The 13,732-nt window shown below is 41.1% G+C and overlaps 2 protein-coding genes across 2 annotated transcripts; one reads left to right on the forward strand and one right to left on the reverse strand.

The window, feature by feature from the left end:
• Positions 1-213: 213 nt before the first annotated feature.
• On the reverse strand, positions 214-3,454 carry LOC115778363 (potassium-transporting ATPase subunit beta). The gene is made up of 7 exons (XM_030726460.1): positions 3,343-3,454; positions 1,921-2,049; positions 1,718-1,831; positions 1,409-1,614; positions 1,245-1,307; positions 901-993; positions 214-372 (listed from the first exon to the last, which is right to left on the reverse strand). The coding sequence occupies exons 1-7, from the start codon at positions 3,452-3,454 to the stop codon at positions 214-216; spliced, it is 876 nt and encodes a 291-aa protein (XP_030582320.1).
• Positions 3,455-5,451: 1,997 nt separating this feature from the next.
• grk1a (G protein-coupled receptor kinase 1 a) lies at positions 5,452-13,061 on the forward strand. Its single transcript, XM_030722493.1, has 7 exons — positions 5,452-6,396; positions 6,956-7,083; positions 7,253-7,410; positions 9,005-9,088; positions 9,645-9,769; positions 11,640-11,841; positions 12,210-13,061. Exons 1-7 carry the CDS (start codon positions 5,695-5,697, stop codon positions 12,500-12,502), a joined length of 1,692 nt encoding a protein of 563 aa, XP_030578353.1. The 5' UTR covers positions 5,452-5,694; the 3' UTR covers positions 12,503-13,061.
• Positions 13,062-13,732: the final 671 nt, after the last annotated feature.

A 13,732-nucleotide genomic window follows, 5' to 3' on the forward strand; every position in this document is an offset into this window, starting at 1 on the left:
TCCCCCTTACAGTTTATTTCATAACAAAGAACTTAATGAATTACTTGGAAACTCACATTTATAGACCTGTGCAGAGAAATACAAGGAAACCTGAACTGTTGGTTTGAGTTGAATACAAGTGGCTTAAAGGTTGTTTGATAATCGCCCCTATTGATCCACAGACATCTGATACTGGCAGGTGAGTAGTTACACTTTGTGACAGTCTGACTTGTTTCATTTCACTGCTTTGAGGTAGAAGATGACTTTCCCTTCGTAGGGGTCATGGATGTTTTCGTAGCTGATCTTGTCAGAGACCACTCTGCACTGGATCTTGGCTTGCTTCTCTCCGACCAGGCTGAACCGAACGGCCACCAGTGGGTTGATATAAGTAGGCTGGAAAAAAGAAAGAAAGAGGCAGAGTGTTGGTTACTGATGTGTGCTTGGTTTATTTTTATTTCCATTTTCTTAGGATATCATGATAAAGTCCAGAGTGATGGTTCTTTAGGCAAGTGCGGCGTAAGAACACGGGTACTAAACATAAAAAATGTGCCAGGTCCTGATGGCAGTTATGATTTAGTGCCCCATAAATAAAACCTAAGAACTTATCTCAATGTACTAAATATAATGGTTAAAGAACCTACAACAATATAAAAGCTCCAGTGATCCACCAATCCCCAATACACATTCAGAAACCCAAGGGAGTGTTAGAAGTAACAAATGCTATGCTGAGACAGGATGTTTCTAATTTTAGCAACACTGAACAGTTTTATTTTTTCCTGTATAGATCCGGGCTGGTGTTTCACCCTTTTTATGTCTTTGTGCTAAAAAGATATATATATACAGACACGAGTAGCATTCCTTTGTTTTTTTTCTCAATCTGATTTGTTTATTTTATTTTATTTTATTTTATTTTTTGCTTACCTGTGCTAGATTTCCGTAGTATGGGAAGTAGGAGAGATCCATAATTCCATGATCTGGGAAATACTCTATTTTGGCCACACTATCTTGTCCATCCTATAAACAGAGTTTTATTTAGTTGAAAGAGCCACTTGACTTATTTTGTGAAGTCTGTTGTTAGAACATCTTCAAGGTTCAAACTCTTTGAAATGAAAAGAGTTGTGCAGCGTGGGAAATGTGCAGAATCATGTGTTTTCAGTGTTCCAGAGTACATCGTCACCCTACACTTCCTTCTTTATTCAAATATAATACTGTCTCAATGGAGCCTCCCTGAATAAAATGTATAACATTTTAAATGTGCAGCTCACCAGTATAGTGCAGTTGACATATGGGGGCAGGTCAGTGTGATTTGAAGGCAAAAAGTTAATAATCTGCAGACAAAACACAACATTTATGCTTAGTTATGGTTATTTGGTGAGATTGCATTTCCAGCTGAGAGATCCCCGTACTGATACATTTCAACCAAACATACCCTGTTCATCTTGATGATGACGCAAGGCATGGTGCAGTTGTAGCCAAACGTCGGATCCTCAATTCCAGAGCACGCTCCAAGCATGCTCTGCTTGAAGGGGCATGCCCACTTGGTGTGGTGAGGGGCAGAGAAGGTGTTCTGGAAGAAGTACTTCCCCTTGGTGCAGTTATAGCTGTTACACTCCAGCTGCTTGGTGTCGTTGTAGGCTAAAAGGCAGGAGTGAAAACAGAGCCAGACGGCTTTTTGTTTGCCATATGAGCACGTTAAATATTAGATAATGCCGAGTAAATAATGTATAGAAACACTCACGCTCCAGGAACTCATGAAGGATGTGGGACATCTTCATCCAGTTCGCCTTGTCTGACGTGTTGTAGGAGATTTCAACGTCTTCCTCTCCATATGTGTTCGGCCACACCATCACCCCTGAGTGAGAAAACAGAAAGTTGCTTATGAGGCACGGAGGTGTGATTTGTGATTTTGTTTTTTGTTTTTTTTTAATCTAGTTGTCTTACCCGGTGATTGTAGTCGGTCATGGTAGTCAGGACTGTAGGGACTCAAGGTGTACATGAGGACCCAGATTGCCAAAGAAAAGAGACCCGTCATGATAACGTAGAAGGCCACATAGTACAGACTAATGTACACTGTAAAGGAAGGATTTTTATTAACACACCTTTATGGTTACATCTTTAATGGCACATCACTACATTTTGTCTTAAAGCACCTCTTATTTTTGTAATATTTCTCTCTTCATAGTTGTCAATGTTTTCCACTCCCGAGCTTGGAAAATAAGAGGGGCAAAATGAATATTTACAGTACACACTAACAAGGCAGTTCTACCTAATGTGAAAACACAGAGGTCAAGGTGACCTCTGCTGGTACAAACTGAATTTAATCTGACTGTAAGGTCAGACAGAGGGGGGGGGCACAAAACTTATCACCACTTATCTCGCTCTGCTGTGAGAGTACGTGACATGTGACTGAGACGGAGGCCTTTTATACCTCACGTGAAACTCGTCACTGACAGAAGCTGCACAATTTTTGTTTCTTTAAAGTTCAGTAACAATATGAACTCACTGGCCAGTTCATTATGTACACCTGATCAGCCAATCACACAGCAGCGACTCATTGCACGTAGACATGGTTCCTACCACCCTAAGTTCAAATCAAGCATCATAATGGGGAAGAAAGGTGATTTAAGTGACTTTGAACGTGACATGGTTGTTGGTGCCAGATGGGCTGGTTGAGTATTTCAGAAAGTGCTGATCTACTAGGATTTTCACAGACAACCATCTCTACGGTTTACAGAGAATGGTCTGAAAAAGAGGAAACATCCAGTGAGCGGCAGATCTTTGGGTGAAAATGCCTTGTTGATCCCAGAGAGCAGAGGAGAAAGGCCAGACTACTTCCAGCTGATAGAAAGGCAACAGTAACTTAAATAACTACTTGTTACAGCCAAACTATGCAGAAGAGCATCTCTGAAAGCACAACACATCAAACCTTGAAGTAGAAAACCACAGCGGTTGCCAATCCTCTCAAAACAGGAAACTGAGGCTACAATTTGCACAGGCAAAATTGGACTATAGAAGATCCCCAGTCTGACGAGTCTCGATTTCAGCAGCAAGACATAGAGAAAGGTATGTCAGCACGTGCTACTAATCAAAATCATGGAGGTTCTTAGTGTATTTGAGCCTTAATTCATGTGATTAGTGATGCCTGGTGTCTTATCTGTTGATTTAACCCACAAATTTAAAGTGTCCTAAGGCATCAGTTATCAACAATTCAAAATGAAACAATACCACCTCTAAGGTTATTATAGCCATTTTTAACCAGTAGACTTGACTGAATATGACAAATACCTCCAATGAAATGTTGCAAAAATATTATTTTTGGTTTATTTAATGCAGGACAGGTTAATAAAGTTATTTCCTTTTTACCCCATTTCTTTGGTGTTCTTCCCATAAACGTCCCATTTTCTGAGTTCCAGACAAAGTGGCCAAAGTCTTCACATCGCTGCCCACAAGTCCTCTTTTCCTTCAGAGTGGCCATGTTGAAGCTTCACAGCAAACCTTTCTCTTTCCTTCACTCAACTCAGTAAAGACACAGTGAGTAATTTTTATTTCTGCCCTCTCTCGTCCCTCTCCAAATCTATTGAGGCCCTTTCAGCTTTGTGCTAATGTCTTGCACCCAGTCTCATTCTCTTCTGCCCTTACAGTCTGTCTGCAGTCTGATGTGTGTTATCGCTCATTCTGTATTTATGAGGCCAAGATAAGGTAGGCCAGTGCAGGAGCAGGTAAACTTCCTTCATTAGCAATGATGACCTTACTTCGCTGGATAAAATCCAGAATCACCTTGAAAAGGTGGCAGGTTGGTTGCTAATAACTATCCAGTTGGAGGACTACATGTGGCCTTTGCAATATCCTACTAGTTTTAATGTACAAAAGCACAAACCCTCCAGGGAGTAGATACTCTTACAAATTAGACCATTAATCACTTAAGCTGATTAATGTTGGTCTAAGGAAAGTTCAAAGACATTTTGAAAATTTCTCATCAGAGGTTCCCAGTGTTCCCAGAATCACTTGCTTTGTCTGAAATAACTTTCTATATATTGTTTACATGATCGAAATAAATTGAAAATTGAAGCTGAAAGCGAATCTCCTCCCAGGTCTGGACCAACGCATCACTGAGCTCCTGGACAGTCTGAGTTTCAACTTGGCAGCATCAGATGGACCGAAACATAATGTCCCAGAGGTGTTCTGTGGGATTTGGGTCTGGTGAGTGTGGGGGGCCAGTCAGTGATATCAATTGTTTCATCCTCCAGGAACTACCTGCATACTCTCATTACGTGAGGCCGGGCATTGTTGTGTGCCAGGAGGAACCCAGGACCCACTGTGCCAGCATAGGGTCTCACAGTGGGTTCAAGGATGTCATTCTGGTACCTAATGGCAGTCAGGGTGCTGTTGCCTGCAGAGGTCTGTGTATCCCTCCATGGATATGCCTCCCCAGACCATCACTGACCCAACACCAAACCAGTCATGCTGAACGATGTTACAGGCAGCATAACATTTTCCACAGCTTCTTCAAATCCTTTCATGTCACATGTGCTCAAGGTGAACCTTCTCTCAAATGTGAAAAGCACAGGGCACCAGTGGTGAACCTGCCAATTCTGGTATTCTATGGCAAATGCCAGTTGGGCTCCATGGTGCCAGGTAGTGAACACAGGGCCCACTAGAGGATGTCGGGCCCTCAGGCCACCTCATGAAGTCTGTTTCTGATTGTTTGGTCACAGACATTCACACCAGTGGCCTGCTGGAGGTCATTTTGTAGGGCTTTGGTAGTGCTCAACCTGTTCCTCCTTGGACAAAGGAGCAGACACCAGTCCTGCTGCTGGGTTAAGGCAGTGGTTCCCAAAGTGAAGAGTGCTGCGACCCACTTAAAAACCAGAAAATCCCACGGGGGCCCCCCCTCCCCCCAGGTTGTCTGTGAAATTTTCCTGGCTAGAAGCCTGTCTTCACTCTCATCGAAATACAAGAGAAAGTGATGTATTTCCTTGAAAAATTGATTAAAAAACCTAAACAACACAGGCTGTTGGCTATAAATTGTTAATACTATCCAGTCATATGTAAAGAGCTTATGCCAATATGTGACCCACTTGCCACTGAGACACAAACTTCAATACAAGAGCAGTAAATTTAGGTCAGAGTAATGAGTAATATCAGAAACTATCCACCTCCTGTAACATTTTTAATTCACTTTTTATATAAATAAATACATTTATATAAATATGTAACTATACATAGATCTTTTCCCCTCATTTGCCTCTATTTGTTGTCTTTCATATTCTGCCTCTACTCTGCATCACGTTCCTTGACTTTGTTTGTCATCACACTTTGTTTCCGTCCACAGTGCACATGGTCTGGCATGGGATAAAGCATTACAGAGATTCAGTGTGGCTAAGTGTCTTTGAGGAAAGGTGATGAGTCAGGTAGATCTACATGTGCGTGTGCATGTGTGAGAGGAAGAGAAGAGACTGCCGGTGTCGCTGAGGGAAGTCACTTTGTAGCTGTGCAGTGAGCAGATGCTCACGTGTGACACGCGCTGCTTCTGAATCACTTCAGATCACTCACATCTCTACAACTTTCTTCTGCATTTTGCAATTTCCACATCTTGGTTCTCATTTCCAGACCTTCACCTCCACTTCTGCTTCACTGTGACACCGTTTTTTTTTTTTGTATCTTTTGCTGCATCTCTTTATCCTTCCCTCTTCTTCTCTTATCCACCGTGTCACCATGGATATTGGAGGCTTGACAACAGTTGTGGCAAACTCTGCCTACATCTCAGCCCGTGGAAGCTTTGATGGCACTGCCAACCCCGCAGCCAACCGAGACAAGAAGTACCACTCCCGCTTGAAGCTGCCGCACATCACAGTGTGCGAGGGTCTGCGGGAGACTTTAGATCTGGGCTTCCAGACGGTCTGTGTGGAGCAGCCCATCGGCAAACGTCTTTTTCAGGAGTTTCTAGAGTCCAACAATGAGTATAAAGGCCCCTGCCGTCTGTGGAAAGACATCGAGGAGTACAATAACGCTGAGGATGAAGATAGAGTCAACAAAGCGAGCAAGATCATATCGCGTTATATGGAGCCTGATGCTAAGTATTACTGCCCCTTTCTGCCAGAAAATGGCATCACAAAGGTCAAAGAAAAACACCAACAGGCTTCTGAGGATCTTTTCAATGAGACCACGGACAATGTGATGGACTTCCTCAAGGAAGTGCCCTACACCTTCTTCTTGGAAAGTATGTACCTGAAGAGGTTTCTGCAGTGGAAGTGGCTGGAGATGCAGCCCATGGGAGATGATTGGTTCTTGGATTTTCGTGTACTGGGGAAAGGAGGTTTTGGGGAAGTGTTTGCCTGTCAGATGAAGGGGACGGGGAAACTGTACGCCTGCAAAAAGCTCAACAAAAAGAGGCTGAAGAAGAGAAAAGGCTATGAGGTAAAGAGTCACCTCATAACTAGTAGTGTCTTGTGAGCGACTGAGGGACAATTCTGGCAGCTGTAACATGAGGTTTCAGTTAGTTCCATTAGAGCTGCAGAAGACCCAGTGATATTATACAGTACAGTTTTTCCAGTAGTTTAAATACAGGATCCTTTGTGATCCAGTTTCCATGTGGTTCTGCAGTCGCTGTCCAATCCCCCTGTCTAAACAGTTGGTATCTAGATGGGGCCGTACAGACGAGCACCTCAGGCTTATATGATTAGTCCTCTCAGCATTAATACATTTTGATCTCCTTATAGCATAAAGTTCCAATCCCGTCATGTTTATAAATGGAGCGGACCGGGAGTGGACTGTCCTGTTTTCCCCTCAGTTGTCAAAACAGAAATAACAACACAACGCTTGCGATGTTTGCTGAAGGCAGATGAGAACGTTATAAAGCAGCTGAAGTTAAAAATCTGGTGCAACTGGAAATGTGTGTTCTGCTACAGTCTGACGTGCAGAGACAGAGATGTTAATGACAGTGTTTCTCATGTCTGCTGTCCTCTCCTGCCTGCAGGGTGCAATAGTGGAGAAAAGGATTCTGGCTCGAGTTCACAGCAGGTTCATCGTCTCTTTGGCGTACGCCTTCCAGACAAAAACAGAGCTGTGTCTGGTCATGACCATCATGAACGGCGGAGACCTGAGGTTAGCTCTCCTGCGGTCACTATTTTTTTTTCTGTTTGTCCTTCCATCCTACACCTTTTCAGACTCGTAGGGGTAATTTAGACACTTGCAACCTAAATACCAAGAATTATTATTTTGATATAGGGATTATGCTTTGGATGACCCTACAACATTCCTCTAATGACAATAGGTACCACATCTATAATGTGGATGAGAACAACCCAGGGTTTGAAGAGCCACGGGCCTGCTACTATGCTGCTCAGATCATCCAGGGCCTGGAGCACCTCCACCAGAAGAGGATCATCTACAGAGACCTCAAACCAGAGAACGTGCTGCTGGATAATCAAGGTCAGAACTTGTGAACAGGATGACTACAAGATAACCACCTAGTCTGCAGTGCTTGGAGTCGAGTTTTAAAGACACGTGACTCGTGTGCACACTTTGATTTAAACATTAAAGAAATGGTAATATGAGGTCAACAGTCAATTATGCAGCATGTTAACTGCAGGTTTGTGGATGTCACCTTTTAATCAATTTATAAACACTCATGTGAAACCTATTTTCATCATACATCACTTATAGTCTCTGCCAGTTATAGACAGACACACACAGGACTCAAAGAATCCTGATTTGAAATCTAAGAGAATTCCACAACAGGAAAAAATAATAGTATATTTTAGGACCCAGTTAACAAAGGTTTGGAATTTGACTGCATGCACAGTTGGTGAGACTCTGTCAGCATAGAAATTATAGTTAATTTCGACATATTGCTCAAAACAGCATAACACCATAACATTAACACCACCTGATTAATATTGTGTTGGTCCACCTTTTGCTGCCAAAACAGCCCTGATCCATAGAGGCATGGACTCCACTACACCCCTGAAGGTGTGCTGTGGTATCTGGCACCAAGATGTTAGCAGCAGATCTTTTAAGTCCTGTAAGGTGTGAGGTGAGACCTTCATGCATCTGACTTGTTTGTCCAGCACCTCCTACAGATGCTCTATTGGCTTGACATCAGGGGAATTTGGAGGTCAAGTCAGCACGTCAAACTCGTTATGATTTTCAAACCATTCCTGAACCATTTTTGCTTCAGGCAGGGCGCATTATCCTGCTGAAAGAGGCCACAGCCCATCTGGGAATACTGTTTCCACGAAAGGATGTACATTCTCTGCAGCAATGCTTAAGTAGGTGGTACATGTCAGAATAACATCCACATGGATGGCAGGACACAAGGTTTCCCAGCAGAACATTGCCTAAAGCATCACTCTGCATCCGCCGGCTTGCCTTCTTCACATAGTGCATACTGGTGCTGGTGCCAGGTGACCAGCCTTAACTCCCCACATGCATCAGTGAACCTTGGCTGCCCATGACCCTGTCACTGGTTCACCACCGTTCCTTCTTTGGACCACTTTTGATAGATACTGACCAATGCAGACCAGGAATGCCCCGAAAGGGCTGCAGCTTTGACTTGAATCTAGTCGTCACATTTTGGCCAAATTTATCAATTTGCTTGATTGGTGTGTTTCTCTTGGCCCTGTGACAGGCTGGCGACCTGTTCAGGGTGTACCCTGCCTCTCGCCCTATGACAGCTGGGACAGGCTCCAGCCCCCCCGCAACCCTGAACAGGATAAGCGGAAGCGAATGGATGGATGGGTGTGTTTCTCAAAATAATGACAAAAATCTTGTTGGAGCTGCTCTTTGGAGCTTGTTGTACTGCAGTAAAATTACAGCTCTTCACCTTGACTTAAAACGGTCCAATCTTGGCCTCCTGACACACACACACACACACACACACACACACACACACTTCAAACATTCATTACACACAATACAGCTAACACAGGGAAATCTTTGGGTTATCACACTCCTGCAGGTTAAAGAGTCCAAGTCACTTATCATATCTGTGACGTTGACATTAGCCTGCTGTTTGCTCTCACAGGTAACGTCCGTATCTCTGACCTTGGTCTGGCTGTGGAGCTGGCTGATGATCAGTTTAAAATCAAGGGCTACGCTGGGACTCCAGGTACACCAAAGAAAAATGGAAAAAATAAATAAACTCACAGTGTTTAGCTTCCCCGCTCTGTTCTTAATATGTGACATTTACCTTGCCATATACTAATATACAATAAAACATAAAACAACTTCTCATCATTTGTTTTACACTTGTTTGTAGTTAAGTGTACTTCTTTTTAAGAAAGGCAATGCAAGTTTATTTGTATACGACTTTTGATCAACAAATGGATGAAAACAAAATACAGAATGTTAGAATTATTTTTGGGAATAAGGAATCATAGGAAATATTTTGGGGCTAATCAAAAAGCTTCACAGCTGGGTTGGGCTGTATATAAGTTGGTTAGCTCAATGTTGTGAATTCCTCCATTGAAGTAAGGAAAGCAGAAATGTCCCCAGTGAAGTGTACTATAGATTTAAAGCAGAAAAACTCAGGAAATATAGAACTGTGGATGTAGTAGTGCATTGTGAGCTACTCATCCACTGGTAGTGGAGGATATTTAGCAATCCTGGTCCTTTTCATCCACCCTCTATCTGAAGAGTTATAACCTCCTTGGTGTCACCTGCAGGTTTCATGGCTCCAGAGCTGCTGAAAGGTGAGGAATATGATTACTCAGTGGATTATTTCACTTTGGGAGTCACTCTGTATGAGTTTCTGGCTGCTAAGGGACCCTTCAGGACCCGAGGAGAGAAGGTAGATGTACTGTGATTAAATGCGTGACCTTGTTTCTTTTTTTTTTTCCTTTTCTCAACTCCCATTTAAAGCAGTTTTTGAATTTACCGTTTGATCTTCTAGCTGCATTTTTTATGTTTGTCCTTGTAGACTTGTGATGCCAAATCCAACTTAAAAAAAAAAAAATCTAAGTAACAATACGGATTTTATAACAATCATATGATAATAAAGTTTATTTGTATAGCACAAAACCAGTGTTACAAAGTGCGTCCCATAAATACAGAATGAAAAAATAAACTAGGAGGAAATTATAAAACAATTTATAAATCAATTAAAACAGGCACTGCAAGACTCAAGTGCAATGTCAAAATAAGAATAACAATAAAATGGAATATGATTTCATTAAGATTAAAAGTAACATAAAGATCTAGAAGTTAAAAGATAAGATGGAGTTAAGAATGTCTAAATATCAAATTTACAAAAAATTCTTACAAGTTAAATGAGTCTTTAGCAGTGATTTAAAAGAAGACGCTGATCAGACGAGCTGACAGCTGATTTCACATGAACACAAAAAGGATTAAGGGAGGACTTAAAGCTGGGATGCAGCTTTTCTGAACCACTGATGGGAATATCTGTTTTACCTGAGTTTAATTTAAAACATTTTGCACGCATCCATTTCTTGTCAGTTGGACAGAAAACAAAAAAACAGAGGTTCCAACCTTAAAGGTTGGAGAGGTTTGTTGAATCAGTGGATTTACTGGGAGATAGAGCTGGGTGTCGTCAGCATAGCAGTGAAACAGAATGTTATTTCTCTGTGTAATGTGGCCAAAGAGGTACCATATATAATGAAAAAAGAATAGGTCCCAGTACAGATCCCTGAGGGACTCCACAATTCAGTGCAGAGTAAGGAGCGCTGTGGTTACCAGTGACAACAATTTTCAATTGGTCAGGTATAACTTAAACTACAGCAGAGCTGTTCCAGGTATACCAACCCAGTGCTGCAGCTTCTCAGTCAAAATGTTGTAAACTGCTGAATTAAATACTGCACTAAAGTCAAGTCACTGAACTTTTGGCTGACTCTACTGTGAAACAAAGAGTAGAATTTTATATTATACTGTATTTGCATGTTAGTATATTGCTAAATGTCAACATATTAGATGTGATTTAAAATGTTCACATTTTAACAAATAGAAAGTTATGTTATACAAATAGAAGTTATGTTTAAATTTTATATATTCTAGTAAAGAGACAAGATAATAAATGTTAAAACTAAGAAATTTGATTTTATTTTTTGAGAAACATACATTCATTATTGATTGCTACTTTGATGCCAGCAACATGTCACAAAAGTTGGAGCAGGGCTTACCTAACTCACTGTGAACATTTAGATATTTTCCCATTGTCGCTTGATGTGGAATTTCAACAGTTTGGTGCCTCCTTATGAGTCAGATGTATTGGATACCTGACAGGTTTATACTGCAGAGAGGCCAGTTTAGCACCCACATGGAAGCAGAATGTGATTTGTCATTACCTGAAAAAAGACATCTTGAAAACCTGTTTTTCAGTAATTATATAAACCGCTGCAGGTGGGCATGGGTGACCAGAGGAAACGTTTTATTTATGTGATTTATAATTGGAAAATAAAGAAGAATTTGCTGGCTTAGAAGACTCTGGCTTAGTTGCTTCCCTTTTTTATTAAAACAATTTATAAAATTAAGGGGTCTGAGGCACAGCAACTGTAGTATAGGACCACTACTGTCAATTAATAGTAAATAACAGATACTTAAATTTCAGCTACATTAACAAGAAGAGAAAAATGTATAAGATCTGGACACATGTGGCAAGGAGGTTTTTATTCACCTCATTTTTTTTTTTTTTTTTTATGTTCAAGGTGGAGAACAAGGTGGTGAAGAAGCGGATTTTGAATGATCTTGTAACTTATCCTGAGAAATTTAGTGAAAATGCCCGGTCCATCTGTGAGGGCCTGCTGTGCAAAGAGGTCGACAAGAGGCTTGGCTTCAAGAATGGGTCATGTGATGAGCTGAGAGCGCACCCTTTCTTTAGTGAGATTACCTGGAGGAAACTGAATGCAGGTCAGTCAGAAACAAGCAAGTAACCATGCAGTTTCCCAGTCATTTTATCCGCTTTTGTCACAGTGCATTAAAACATGTTTGTGTGTGCAGTTTGAAGAACTTGATTTGCTTTCTGCTCACTCATTTAATGATTGAAATAAGGTTTATATAATATTCTTGATGTGATCATTTTGTGTTTTTTCTTTGTGCTGTAGAAACACTCACTCAGACTTCATTCAGCTAAAGTTTTATTGTCATCTCATACAAGAGTTTTTTAATCTTGATAAAGCTGACGTGTCACGTTATGAAAAAAAAAAAAAAGTAAAAAGTAGAAAGGAATAAGAACACTGATCTTCACATGTCCATCTTTTTTCGTTGTGTCTGCACAGGGATCCTTACGCCTCCTTTTGTCCCGGACTCCAAGACAGTTTATGCCAAGGACCTCGACAATGTCGGGGCCTTCTCCACAGTAAAAGGTGTGCAGCTGGAAGACAAGGACAAGGAGTTTTTCGATGAGTTTGCCTCAGGGAACATCCCCATCCCCTGGCAGGAGGAGATGATCGAGACCGGGATCTACAGCGAGCTCACACTCTGGGGCCCGGGTGGCACTTTGCCCAACGACCTGCGCCGTGAGTCCATCCTGGAGCAGCCACCCAAGTCCTCCACCTGCACCGTGTCATAAGACTTTAAAATGACATGAACTTTTTTTCTCAAGCACTTTTTGTACAGGTGGTCAGTACAGGTTAGTGGTCAATTTGATGATAAAGTTATTTTTTCACAATAAAGTTGTACTAGCAGTGCAGCTCTAAACAATAATCAGATATTTACAGTATTATGTACATTTGTTGCTGTAATGTTCAAAGCTTCATAGTTAATTTATTTCATTTTTAAAACATGTATCAAAAGCTTTTACTGTCAAATCTGCTGAGTGATTGTGTACGGGTGCTGTTTATCTTTAGTGCACGTTTGTCTGGTTATCTAATGGTTTCTAACATTTTGACTCCTCATTGACTTTTACAGGAATGATTGATTACTTAGTGCAAAAAAAAATTTTTTTTATTATTTTGCTTTTATTTGTCTGCCTAGTGAGCGCACAGCTTTCTTTGCAAGTGTTCAAACTCTCTGAAATGTAACTTAATTAAAATGTGACAACTTTTCTGCTTCTCCAACATTTTTACACATATTATTCATTGCTGTAGAGAAATTTATTAATTTAAATAAATATTTTGATATTAAAATCAGGTTTCTTGTGCACTGATATATTCCCTCCACTAATGCATGAAGAGAAAAAGATATCAGGTAATAATAAACACTTATTTGATCCTTACAAGCTTGATTTGATGACTGCAAGGTGACCAGGTCCCGTGGCTGTAAAACAAGCGCAAATCATCACCCCTCAACCACTGTACTTCATAGTTGGTATGAGGTGTTTGTGCTGATGTGCTGTTTGACAATTCAAGTCAAGTCAAAGTTTATTTCTATTGCACATTTAAGGAAGTTTATCTCCAACCATGGTTGAACGTCTCTAAGACAGTTCACTCATGCCTGGATAGAAGCATGGCTGTTAGATTGTAAGGGTAAATATATCTGTAGGTCATCTGCAAAGAAATGAAAGGAGATATTATGCTTTTGAAAAATGGAAACCAAGGGAAGCATTTATAAAGAGAAGACAATGGGACCCAATAGAGAACCCTGAGGTACCCCAAAACTGAGTGGGGACACAGATGACGAATATTGTCCTAAATGGACAGAGAAACTCCTGTCTGACAAATATGACTGGAACCGTTTAAGGGCTGTACCTTTAATACCCACACATGATTCAAGCCATGACAGAAGAATCCTATGATCTGCAGCGTCAAAAGCCACAGTCAGGTCCAAGAGCACGAGGACCGCTGAATTACCAGCATCAAGA

This window comes from Archocentrus centrarchus, chromosome 3 (assembly GCF_007364275.1).
Source record: "Archocentrus centrarchus isolate MPI-CPG fArcCen1 chromosome 3, fArcCen1, whole genome shotgun sequence".
In the NCBI taxonomy this organism is placed as follows: Eukaryota; Metazoa; Chordata; class Actinopteri; order Cichliformes; family Cichlidae; genus Archocentrus; species Archocentrus centrarchus.